This window comes from Haemaphysalis longicornis, unplaced genomic scaffold (assembly GCF_048455015.1).
Source record: "Haemaphysalis longicornis isolate Haplotype H1 unplaced genomic scaffold, Haemaphysalis longicornis Haplotype H1 scaffold_8, whole genome shotgun sequence".
NCBI lineage: Eukaryota > Metazoa > Arthropoda > Arachnida > Ixodida > Ixodidae > Haemaphysalis > Haemaphysalis longicornis.
In genome coordinates, this window is record NW_027526445.1 from 169,787,907 (window position 1) to 169,800,771 (window position 12,865).

The window sequence follows — 12,865 nt, forward strand, 5'->3', positions numbered from 1 at the left end:
GCGTACTGCTGCCTACGCTAACCGAAGATTTCGAACCCCTGGCCTTTACACGCTTACACAGATGGATCGCATAGCTCTACTTCATCTTGTGCAGGCGGTATTATCATGTCTGGGCCTGATTTCATTACAGCAGGGCACCGTTGTCGGGTCGTTAGGCCAACCTCATCGTTCAAAATAGAAGCAATAACCATGAACAAGCTACTTCAGTTTTAACGTGATAATCTGCCTTCTCCGATTCAGATCTACAATGACAGCCTCTCGTCCTAACCGCTCTTGATAACACGGTTAATCAAGCGACTATAGTTCACCAATCGAAAACAAGCATTGTTTCCCTCGCAAACACTATTTCTGTTAAATCTCTAAAACGTACCGGGACCCTGAGGTGTTTGGGGTTACGAGCTGGCGAACTTGGTAGTGACAAGTGCGGCTACAAAAGGAGAAGATGCCCAGGGTTAACTGTCAAAACGCATGATCAGATCGCGATTAACAAAAGAGGGACACCTGCAATTGCAGCGACGATGGTCCGCGGCAAATACAGACACAGAACTGTACAGAGGAATACACAACGTGCTGGACATTCCCTCCTTCCAAAAGCTAACTGATATATGGTTCCCAAATTATTTTTATAGGATAGAACTGACGGTAACCTGTAGATGCTTCTGAAGACAAGACGTACCTTTCATTTTTTACTATATTCAAAATTGTACAATAACAGTTGTTTACATTCGAATAATCCACAGCGTGATAAGACAAGCTCTGCAACCACCACACTTACGGGCAGTTCGTAACGACATTGTGGCATTTAAAACTCTAACGGAATCGGTTGAGTTTATCTCTAAGACAGTGCCTGTAGCGTGACAGGTATCCAGCAGCCCGACCAAAAAGGTGTTTTTTGGCGTGTGATGTGCCTACTTTTTGACATGAAACTGTTTTATGCCGGGCTACACCAGATCTTACTGACGTCATATCCCTGATGAAATTAGCGTGGTGGTGCCCGCATTAGAGACCAGGCACTGTTTCACCGCCACGGTAGGCACGAGGCACTTTGCCAACTGGCTATGAACTCAAACGTAAACTGCTCTACGAACGCGCCCTATATATCACTGATTCAAATGGGGCTCAAACGTTAGGCCTATGGAGTGCTTATCTGCGAGACGCTCCTGTTATTCTATAAAAGTGGTGCATACCTATAAAGAGACTGACGGCCGAGGATCTGGCATATTCATGGGAAATTGCAGAATATCCGGAAATAATATGCATTACTATGCAGACAACTAACTTAGCGCTCAATAACCTCGGGAGAGTACAGCGGTTCGAGATAGGTGGCGAGGCAGTGGAAGTTAAGCGAATATATATTTATTTAGTCCAAGTAGTGACCCCGGGTACCAACCATGAGGCAGACATACTTAGAGAATAACAAGGGGGCGGAGTGCATTCGGCAGGCATTCTCAGATCATGAATGACAGCCTACCGCTGTCCCTGAAAAAGAAAGTGTATGACAGTTGCATCTTACCGGTACTCACCTAAGGGACAGAAACTCGGAAGCTCACTACAAGGGTTCCACTTAAATTGAGGACGACTCAGCGAGCAACGGAATGGAAGATATGTGTATCATTAAGGGACAAGAACAGAGTGGAGTGGGTCAGGGAACAAACGCGTGTTAAAGACATAGTAGTAAAAATAAGAAAAAAGGGTGTGGGCTGGGTATGTGATGCAAAGGTCATTAACGGTAACAGAGGGGATCTCAAGAGAAAACAAGCATGGCAGGGGGCGGCAGAAAGCTAGGTGGATGAGGTCGAGAAGTCTGCGGGGATAAATTGTTTGAAGTTGGCACAGAACTGGGATAACTGGAGATCTATGGGAGTCAGTTCAGTTCAGTAAAACTTTATTGAGGGGGGGGGAAGGGATTAAAGGGAGAAACTTGGGTGGAGTCCTCTTTCCAGGGCCCCAGAAGCTGTTGCCCCGGCCCAGGCCCTGTCGATCAGCTGGCGCTGGTCTTCCAAGGCCTCGCTGGCCAGAGTAGCCTCCCACGTTTCTGGTGAATGAGGTGTATTGTTCTGTGTTTGCCATATAACTGGGCAATTCCATATGGTGTGGAAAAGGGTGGCTTTTTCATTGCATTCATAACAGTCCTCACTAAATCTGTCTGGGAACATAAGCGCCAGCCTTGATTTGTGTGGGAATGTGTTGGTTTGTATTCTTCTCAGTGTTTGTGCATCGTGGGCGTTTAGGGCCATGTGAGGAGCGGGTAGCGTTCTCCTTTCAAGTCTTTTTCTTTTAAGACGTTCTCCGTAGGTTTCGTATGGTGGAAGGGCGTAGGAGTGGTCCTCGTCGCTGCGGTTCGTAAGACTTCTCGCAAGCGAGTCAGCGCTCTCGTTTCCTTCCAAGCCTTCGTGCGCAGGGCACCATGTAATGTTGTGTACACGGTTCAACTCCCTTGGGATGATATGTTTAGAGCCAATGGGTATTACTCCGGCAGTGATGTTTTTGATAGCTCTTGTCGAGTCCGTGATGATGTTTAAGCTCCTGTCATTTGCTTCTCCCCATCTGATAGCCATCAGAACAGCACTGGTTTCGGCTTCATCAGTGTCCTGTTTTCTAAGGGTGGCGTAGTCTATGGGGGAGCCTTTGAAGTCGACAACTGCTGCAATGGAAGAGCCGTGTGGTCCCTTACTTGCGATTGATTGATTGATTGATTGTAGGGTTTAACGCGCCGACGCAACGCGGCGATGAGGCGCGCCGTAGTGGAGGGCTCCGGATTAATTTTGACCACCTGGGGATCTTTATCGTGCGCCGAAATCTCGTACACACAGGCGTTTTTGCTTTTCGCCTCCATCAGAAAAGCGGCCGCCGCGGCCGGGAATCGAACCCGCGACCTCGTGCTCAGCAGCGCAACGCCTTAGCCACTGAGCCACCGCGGCGGGTCCCTTACTTGCGTCAGTGTAGACAGTGTTTGCATGATTTCCGAACTTTCTTTTTAGAAAATTAGTCCTTGCTATTCTCCTTTCCTTGTTGAAGGTTTTGTCCATGTGTTTGGGTATAGGTAGGGTTTTTATTCCCTTCCTTTGGTCTGGTGATAGTTCTATCGTTCTATTCAAGAATTCTTTTTCTGCCGGAGAGCCAATGTTGGATAGGATTGCTCGGCCTGTGCGAGTTTTGAGTAGTCGTTCTTTTTGGTTAGCGAGCACTGCATCTCTTATTTCTTCGAATGTGTTGCACACTCCGAGATCGTACAGCTTTTGATTAGCTGTGTAGATGGGGAGGCCGAGTGCTGTTTTATAGGCTGTTCTAATTGTCGCATTGATCTTCCATCTATGGGAGAGGCCTTTGCCCTGCAGTGCGCATAGATAGGCTGAATATTATGATGATGACCTCTAAAGAAGCACATACTTACCGTGTGGGATTGACCAAGCAAAAAATCCAGCATAAGAAAGCTTCGCGTTCGACCACTGTCGCCGTCAGACTAAGGGGTGCGCGATTTTTTTTCTGAACTTTTTAGCTGGTATGGAATGCCTAGCGCCTTTGAATGACATGGGCACCCTTGGAAATTTTAACAGGGAATTTTTTGGCACCGACACCATAATGTACGGATATCACTCCACATGCAGCTCCGCCGTAAGCCTTTGACATGTACAACAAATTTTAACATTGCAATTTATATTCTATATTTACGACTTTTTCTTTTTGTAAAAACGATCAACGGTTTTGTAAAAACGATCGCACTTCATCTCCTTTCCTCTTTCTTTTTGCCTTTTTTTGGGAGCACCAGCAGGAGGCTGTTCAAACACTAACCCGCTGGTGGTTTTCTCGTTTTCATTTTTGTTTCCTCGCCTCCGCTGTGTGTTTTAAAGCATTCGCACCTCGGGGTGCTAGAGAAAATTTACTGCGAGGGCTTGGCTAGCAACTGTAATTCATATAAATAGCCAGTGAATGTGGCCTAGCTAAATGCTGTTAAAGATGTACCAACCTGCCCAAAGAGGTGCTTTGCTAGATTTGACTTACGGCGGGTGCGAGATGGAGTACTTCAGGATGGTTTAAACCGCGGTACTTGCAGGGTCGAGGCACACTTCCAACTTCAGGCGATGGTTTGAAGTGTGCAAGAGCAAAACGGTGTCCTTCCTTTCGGGGCATGCTTGGCAACGTTGGTGCTTGTTCAATGTTTTCGATCACTTTCTTGCAGAGGGCAGAGCCTTGATACGTTAGAACACATTCCCTCGATAATCGTTGCAAATGAAACTGATGTGTGCTAGTTTCAAAAAAAAGTTATACGCAAAACTATAGCAGTGCAGCATAGACACGTTTAAAGCACATGTTCAACAGGACAGGAGTATATTCTAGGCTACATATGCGTTTGTAACTCTTTCAAATGAAGGCCGGTACGCCCTGCTTGAGGAAGCCTTATTTCAGAAATGCCTAAAGTGCACCGCCATTAAATGAAGGGACTTAAAACAACCGCCAAACGTTCCAACAAAGCACGCAGTGAGACCCACGAGGTCACGGGGCTTACTTGCAGTACGCAGTTTTATTTGCACGAGGAGTGATACGTGCGTGTCGAAAAAATGCATAAGAACAAGTTAATTCCAAAAAGTGAAACACTTCTGTGGAATTAGGTCCTCGGACTAGCGGTCGGTCATAGCCAAAGTCCAAAGTCTTCCAAACACCTTGAGGTGATTTAAGGGATGTTGAATGCGGATTTCAGGAACCTTAGTCTGTAGAAGTTTGAATTCATGGCACATGCTTTCAGGGATTGGTCAAAGTGGATGTTAAACACGAGCCATGAGAACCGGCTGATTATGGTTGGGTTCTCCCATGTCTTGATATCCGCCTGCAAGAACAGAATGCCGTGATAATTGGAAGGTGAAGATTTGGAGTAGCATTTTATTCGGCCGACCCGGCCGCACAGGGAGAACTCTCATGATGATGATGATGCTAGTGAAACAAATCAGTGGCTGGGGCCGCGGTGTGATGATGAGGATTTACAGGTGAAGTATGGGAGCGATCCCTTGTGAAGGCAATCAGTCCTCACATTAGTTTGTCTCTCCAGGCGAGGCAGCCGCCTGTCGGAACCAGCTGAAACAATACTCTTACAGTGAGGAATACGTAAAAATGACAGTGTATTTTACCCACGCATTTACAAGGATGCGAGCACCGAGTAAGCCCTACAACGGGCCTCCTCCTCTTCTTTTTTCAACGACCCCTCGAAGCCCTAGCGTGCCTAGCGTCGTGTTCTTTTCAGCTGAGCCCTAGTACATTCCCGCAATGGTTGGGGCTATTTTCTACCTTCCCATTTCTAAGGCTGCTGACACACTGCAACAATATGTAAGCAAAATCTGCAGAAGTTCAGGAGTAGCTGCTTACGCGTGGCTTCTTTAAGCAGCTTAGCCAGATAGTGATCGCTAAACATACAGATTTGGTTCTGAGTACCCAAGTGCTTTGAGGTTTATACGCTCGTAATTTGTCTGATTTCTTCTCGACAATGATGTATCCCTAACATCACGGCGATGAAGGGTTCTAATTCGCTAATTTTGTATTTCTACGCAGATGCGAAAAGTAGGGCACGTTTGGTTTGTTTTCGCAAATTTTTATTCTAGCTTGTGTAAGTCTTTTCCGGGCTTGTCGTTCTTTGGGAGAGATGTGCAAGATGCATAATTCCGATTTAATCGGCAATTACTTTTTGCAAATTTATCTTTCTTGCATTTTTTGTGTTTTAAAATTCTGTTCAACCAATTATCGAGGCTTATAGTATTAGTGGGTTACTTCTACCTACTACGAAGTTTTGTGAAAATCGACGCGTTAAACTGTTGGTCATTTCCGCTACTTTTATTCGCATATGCAACGTCCTTTCCTGGCCTTTTTATAGCTGAATATACGCCTTAAGATATTTCGGATGCATATCATTTATTCCGTCAGCTCATTACTTAATTTGTTTTGTATTGTGTGCTTTTCATCATTTCGAAATTTTATTATACCATTATCTGCATTTACCCTATTATAATAACGAAATGTGCTATTTCTGCCAATTATCTTTTTTTAACAGAACTGCAAGGAGAACAGTAATTGCTAATTTTTAAAATTGTTTATTCGAACTTCAACGTTTATTCCCGGTACTCTCAAGTTCATTCCTCGTTTTTTGGAGGCGATATTTAGGATGTATATTTTTGATTTGGTCTGTTCGTTTTTATAAAATATTTATATTTTGCACTTTTTGGGTTGTAGCTTCATAATCCCAATCGACTAATCTTCTTGTTTATTATAAAAATAAAATATGTAACTTCCCCGAAATATGCACTTTGGTGGAAATTATGTTGATTTTCGGGGTTTTTCTATTAAGTTCTCTTTTTCTGGATTTGTTTAAATTGCTTAGCGTTGAGTTTTATATATTTTTTTGTTTTTCGAAATGCTGTTAAACAACATAGACTAAATGTTCGTGAATGCGACCCCCGTTAATTCGAAACATCGATTAATTCGACTTGCGTGCGTGGCTCCTACTATTATATGCAGGAGTCTACGGAACGGTACTCTCCTTAATCCGGCAAACTTTTAGCGCGAAACGGTTAATTCCACCTAACGTCGTAAACTGCAAGCTCGTCCAGCCAATGGGCATAGAGCAAAAAAGAAAAAAAAACACTGCCATGAGCAACGCTGCTGTACAGCAGAAAATGGTAGCGGCTCAGCTGACCTAACCTTCCATATCCACACAAAAGCTTGACTTAGTCTGGTTGAGTCTTGGTTTCGCTTGGTTAACCTTTGATGTAGCTGTATTGTCGGCCACGGCTTAAAGCCGTTCGGTACTGTGCAAAGCTCACAAAAGGAGGCCCGGCCTCGCTTTCATTCCCTGCGAACGCGGCGTTCCTGTTTCACGGCGAACGTGGCGCAAGATGAGTCACATAGCCCGAGACGACCCAGCAGCGCATGCGAGGAAGGCTACGGGTTTGGTCAGCTGCCAAACCACTGGGCGGCCCCTCCCGTCGCGGCCGCCGCCGCTACGCGAGCAGAACGACTGCAAACGGGGTTTTGTGCGCAGCGCCGACAGCGGGTCCGGCGAATCACGCGACACGCTTCGAGGGGTTTGTCGCCAGGGGTACGTCTCCGGTCAAGAGGTGAACTTGCCCATCCTCTGCGAGACTGCTGGATAGAAGTAGTAAAGATTTGCTTTCAAAAAAAGAAATGCCACGCAGGCCAACCGCGGGGTCATCGGCATCAGCCCAAACGGGTTGATGTATAGGCAGGGCGGCGAAAGCTGCGGCCCGATAAGAAAAGTTAAGCCACTACCATCCATCCTCCACCAACGAGGAAAGCGAGGTTGGTGGCGTCTCCAGCAGTCGAAGCCTCTCTACTTTGTTGCCTCTGTCGCCTTCGCGCAATCTTACCAAGTCTCGTTTTGGCGTGTATCATAGTTTTGCGATGAAGAAATCATTCAGAACGTGCTAGGCGCCGACCGAGACGATTCGTCGGAACGTGACATTTGTGACCAACTGTGCCAACCACCGAAATGCACGGTAAAATGAATCTTCAGAAGCCCTGTCCATGTTGGAGGACATCTGTGTTCTAGTTGTTCATGCTGCGTGTAACACGGAGCATCTGGCAGGTATTAGAGCTATTGTCACCGCTAAAATTCCCCAGGAAAAACAGAAGATTACAAACTTCTTTGGCATATAAAGGCACGTCACTCTGTGAAACATTTCGCGTTTTTGTTGTTCATTCCATATTTCGGTAATCCAATAGTTCGACAATTTTTCGCGGGCCCACCAGTATCGAATGAACAGATTTTACTTGATGTTCATTTACACTATTATGGCGATTAAATGTTTAATTTTGTTAGATATTCTGGTTCGTGCAGATGTGGGGGATTAAGGGGTTCTGGCTGGGGAGGGGGAAGGGCGGGAGGGGTACTCGTAAAAGATTGCTAAGCGTTAAAATGAAATTTTGCGTCTTTCCAGTAACTAGGCCATGCCCGGGTTTAATCAATCAATCAATCAATCAATGGTCTGGACAACCGCAAATCATACAACACAAAACTAGGATGCCACTTTGGTGCATAAGTAATGAGCCATAGCGGGGAATTCTAGAATAATTTTTAACACAGGGAGATCTATAACGTACGACTAATTTTTTGATGCTGTGTCCTTTTGGTTTTTCGCACTATAAGGGAAGTTTCCGCCGTTGCAACAAAGCCAACAAAACGGGCTAGGGTAAATGTATTGTGAACAGTTTGCTAGTGCACACATGGCAAGCTAAAGCGATTTATGATTCTGAGTCATGTGCGCTCATGAATATCACTAAGTTCCTTGAATATTTCAAAATTTCACGGGAATCTTCTATGCTTTTTGCCATAAATGTGAGATGATGACCAGTATTTAGCGTGTGAGCTACAACCCAGGCGTCTTCTGCCGGACACGACAGTACACATTGTGCCCACTGCTCTTAATCAACATCTGTCGTCATGCGGGAACAGAAAAGGAAAACACGAAGGTACGCCAAAGACGAAGTGACGCTTCGCACGCGCGCAGACAACTGTAAACAAAGGACAACAATCATTTCGGTGGTGTGATGAAGAGAAGAACACCTATGCACTGAAACCTACGTCAGAACAATCTTTCAAGAAGTGGCAAAGATGGTTAAAGTGAAGGCCATAATCCAGACCAGGACAGCGAGAACAATGTCGGAACAAGGCGACGCTCAAGTCAAAGCACTCAGTTTAGGGAAAATGGTTACCTCTCTAGCGTGGAAAATGTATATTTACGAGTGTTTGTCTCCTGCTGCATCTATAGACCCCTTGTGCACGATATATTCGAGTCCTTAGCACTTGCATTTACAATTTATTTCTCGCTGGGCTTCGCTGATGTAATTTGGCCCTGAGATAGTCCCCACGGTTTTTACCCGTCGCGGTGCCTGTGTAACGCCGTAAAAGACCGGGGTCCGGGATACAATTGATATCAGAGGTCGCTTAGCATCTAACGGGAACGAAAAAGATGAATGCCTGTGCCACAAAGCTTATGCGCCAGCAAAACGCCCAAATTAACATCTAGCTGTCCTTTACGCACCACTCACATTCAAGCTTCCGCTTGGGTAGATAACCCACTATTTCTATCAATTTCGATGCTTGTAGCTGTGTGCCGAAAATATATCTGTGGGTGTGGTCTGTGCTTACCTTGGCTAGTATACTGTTTTCGTCTTCCATGAGAAAGACGCGGATTTTGTTAGCAGAGTGCACGAATCCGAAGCGGCCATTCCCAGTGTTGGACACCTGGTAGCCTTTACACACCTAAAAAGAATGAACTGCATTAAAACCACGCTTCCATAACATGGAAGCTTTATAAAGCCCTTCAGTCTGCACCACATGTTAAGACCTACGCAGGAGGGTAGCGGCAAAAAGGTAAAATTCTGCACGTAATGTTTTCGGCAAATGCTGACATTTTCACGTTCTTTTACAGAGTTGTAGGGTGCGTGCGTCATATAAAATGCTTGTGTGCACTATAGCGTTATAGAAAACAAATTGAGAGCCCCGCAAGAAGCGAGGTCATGCAACAATGCTTCTCATATTAGGCACAAAATCAGAAATGGGTGGATTTTTTACACCGCGTTTACCGAGTGCCAGTTTTGTACACCCACTTTTACCTAAGACTGGCCAAAGGCGTTGGGTGATATTATGGTGTTAAAGATTTCTTCTTTTTTTCTTTTTCCCAAAGACGTAAATTTATACCAACGCAGCGATTAGGCCTGCTTACTTTGCCAGTTATGTGGTTTTCACCAGATTCAACGCATCGCACAGGGTTCATTCATTTTTCTTTTTAGAGTGGTTGTTCTAACGTTCTTTTGCGGCGTTTTCTCTTTTTTCTTCGGCGTCTGGTAGAGATGTATCAGATACTTTGTTTTATTTCTTGTGATCGTTTCTGCAAAATGTTAATTTTTTTGTTTTTGCTATTTTTGGAAATTCTGTTGGATAAATTGTCTGCATTTATGCCCATACAACGAAAAATTTGTGTTCTTAACACCAGTTACACAATTTTGTAAAAATGTTCCGGTTTACACTGATTGCTTATTTTCGCTATCTCTTAATAGAGCGAAAGCCTCCTTAGTGGAATTGATATTGTTCTGTCAAAAAACAAACGCATTTAACCGCAGACCGGTTGGTCGACCGAAAAGCTCTGACAAAAGCCCTCGACCAGCAGCGCGAACGTTCAAACCTGGCTTACATTGTTTCAATACGCTTGCTTTAAAGTAGCGAAAAGGGAGCGGCTCAGATACGATAACCCCCGCATCGACCATGAAGGACTACAGAACTGTACCTTTATCTCCGAAACCACGCATCGTATACATTTAGATTGTTCGTAGGTGCGTTTACTTAGTGCAAGAAAGATCCTTGCGTTGGTTCGTCCTTTATTTCCGATTTAGGTCTTTCAAGGTTGGACAATCGATTGGACGCACTTTCAGCGAAAGTTGCAAGTTTTCGCGCTTCTCTCAACTTGCTTTAGCGAGGGATGGTAAATTTTAACACGGAGAAAGTGAGATCGAACGATATCCATGTGTCTCCCCAAAAACCTCGAGGTGTTTCGGGAAGTAAGGCAAGGAGCCCACGAGCAGGTTTTGGAAGTGCGCGCTTCAAGAACAAATGTCTTTAGGGAGTCCCTTTACGCCGTGAAACCAGAAGACTAACAACAGGGCCAACCCAAAGAACCGACGGGTACTGGATTGGCAGTAACGGGGAATAATAAAAAGTGCAACCAATTAAAACAAGACACTTTCCGGTATAGGCATCGAAACTAGGCCCTTCGCGTCATGAAACCGTTGTCTATCCGCTCGAGCCACTACCATTTATTGTTTTCTTTATTGCCTGCTTAGATATTTGTTAAGAATAAGAACAAAAAGGCCTAATGCTAAAACCTCTCAGCCATCCTCGGCTGACAGAGAGGTTTTAAAACTCCCTAAGGCGCTCTAAATCATCCACGACAGGCAACCTCCTCGGCGTTCATTCTCTACACGGGGCCCCTCCCGTATTTACAGCAAACGTTCAGTGAAGTTCTCCCTGAATGGCCTGGCATTGATGTCCGCGTTTCGCACGTCCAATCTCACCCTCCATGTGCGATGAACACTGAGCAGCAGGATCCAGTCATACGGTACACCACCCACACTTTCCACATGCAGGAACCGAATACCGTGTGGAGTAAAGGGTAACTCCTTCTCTTAGTGTAGCGCAAGGATGTCCCAGTAGAACGCCGGGTCGCAGGTGTTTATAAACACATGATTAATCCTTTCCGGCTTCTTACACAGACTAGAGTTTGTTGTCCATGGGACGAGAAAACCTTTCTCTGCTCACCATAACTTTACGGGTATACCGTTTGGCAGTGTCATTTAATAAAAATAGACTTTAGAGTTGGTTTTCCAAGCATCCTTATACCCCTCCTGATAACGTCTAATCCAGTTTCCAAATATGTAATGACCTATACAGAGGTACTGGCAAAGAAACCTCGGCGCCCACCACGGTGGCTCAGTGGCTTAGGCGTTCTGCTGCTGAGCCCGAGGACGCGGTTTCGAGTTCCGATCGCGGCGGCCGCTTTTCTGATGCAGGCGAAAAGCAAAAAAACACGCTCGTGTGTTCGAGATTTTGGTTCACGTCAAAGAACCACAGATGGGCAAAATTAATCCGGAGACCTCCACTACGGCACACTTCATCGCCTATTAAGCGTCGGCGTGGTAAAACCCACAATCAATCCCTCACTGACTCAATCAATCAATCAATCAAACAAGCAAACATCGGCCAGGCCCTTGTGCAGGCACTTTCTGGATGCGCTACACAAGTAGTCAAATGAGAATCACACTTTCAAAAAATCAAAGCGCTATTTCTCGCAGGTATCCCTTCGCCCATTACCAAAATGATTGCTGGAGAACAACACCAAAATCAGGTAGCGCATTTTTCAACCGAACTTGAGTATATGCGCAAAAACAAATCGTTTTGATCTCGTAAAAATAAAACCTCACGAAAACTTGTCGCAAACATAAATGGCAAAGCCCCAGTCCCCCTATCCTAACTCATTGGCAAAGGTAAGTACAGCTCGTTCTTTTTTTACTGGAAGACCACATGAAAACAGCGAAAACCATGTGGATTTTTAAACACTTGATCAAGACATGCATAACACTTTCAGAATGTACCACACTTTAGCTAACAAAGAAAAGTTACAGATCGTCGAACGGGAAAACATCAATAACTTGCGCCCTTGGTAGTTTCTTGCCTTATCCCTCAGTTTCTCCGTCTCGTCACCCCAGTGCTGGAAGGTATCCCGGTAATGCTCCGGTGGCACTCCGAAATATTTTGTCAGAAAGTTTTCTATTGTAAGCCGTTTGTATGTTCTCGAAGCAGGGCCGTTTAGTTCCAGTTTCCCCACATCTCGAACGCTTACCGCAATTAATTACCGCCCCGAATTTTCCATAAAAAGACCTTGCTACCATAACTGCTTTACTGACGCTTTCTTCAGCCCGAAAAAAAAAAGCTATGTCGTATGCGTACGCGAGGACTTTTACTTCAGAATTCTGCAGTTTGAATCTAGGTATTCCCTCCTCTGTTATTCTAAGGCAGAAAGGCTCAAAATATATACCAAAAAGCTGCGGGGATAACGGGCAGCCTTGCGTGACCGAATATTCTATGTTTATCCCCTCACTTACGTTTTTCTAAATGATGCTCGCATTACATCCGGCATTCGGTATTTTTGTGCTGTTTAAATAACGGAACCGGCCTTCACGTAGTATAAGATGTTAAAGAGTGCATTGTGTTACAACCGGTCAAATGCTTTCTCCAGATTGAGTTGCACCATAGCAACACGATCTAAGTATGCAACAAAGCACTCCAAACACTTCTGGCTAAATGCAC

At 45.0% G+C, this 12,865-nt stretch overlaps 1 protein-coding gene across 1 annotated transcript in view; it reads right to left on the bottom strand.

Moving 5' to 3' along the window:
- Positions 1–4,512: 4,512 nt before the first annotated feature.
- LOC144149216 (uncharacterized) overlaps positions 4,513–12,865 on the bottom strand; it is a 70,670-nt gene continuing 62,317 nt past the window's right edge. Inside the window, exons 10-11 of the mRNA XM_077680756.1 lie at positions 9,152–9,265; positions 4,513–4,825 (exon numbers count right to left, since the gene is read on the bottom strand). Of these exons, the coding sequence (XP_077536882.1) occupies positions 4,673–4,825; positions 9,152–9,265 (267 nt within the window). The 3' untranslated portion in view covers positions 4,513–4,672. The remainder of the gene's footprint in view (positions 4,826–9,151; positions 9,266–12,865) is intronic.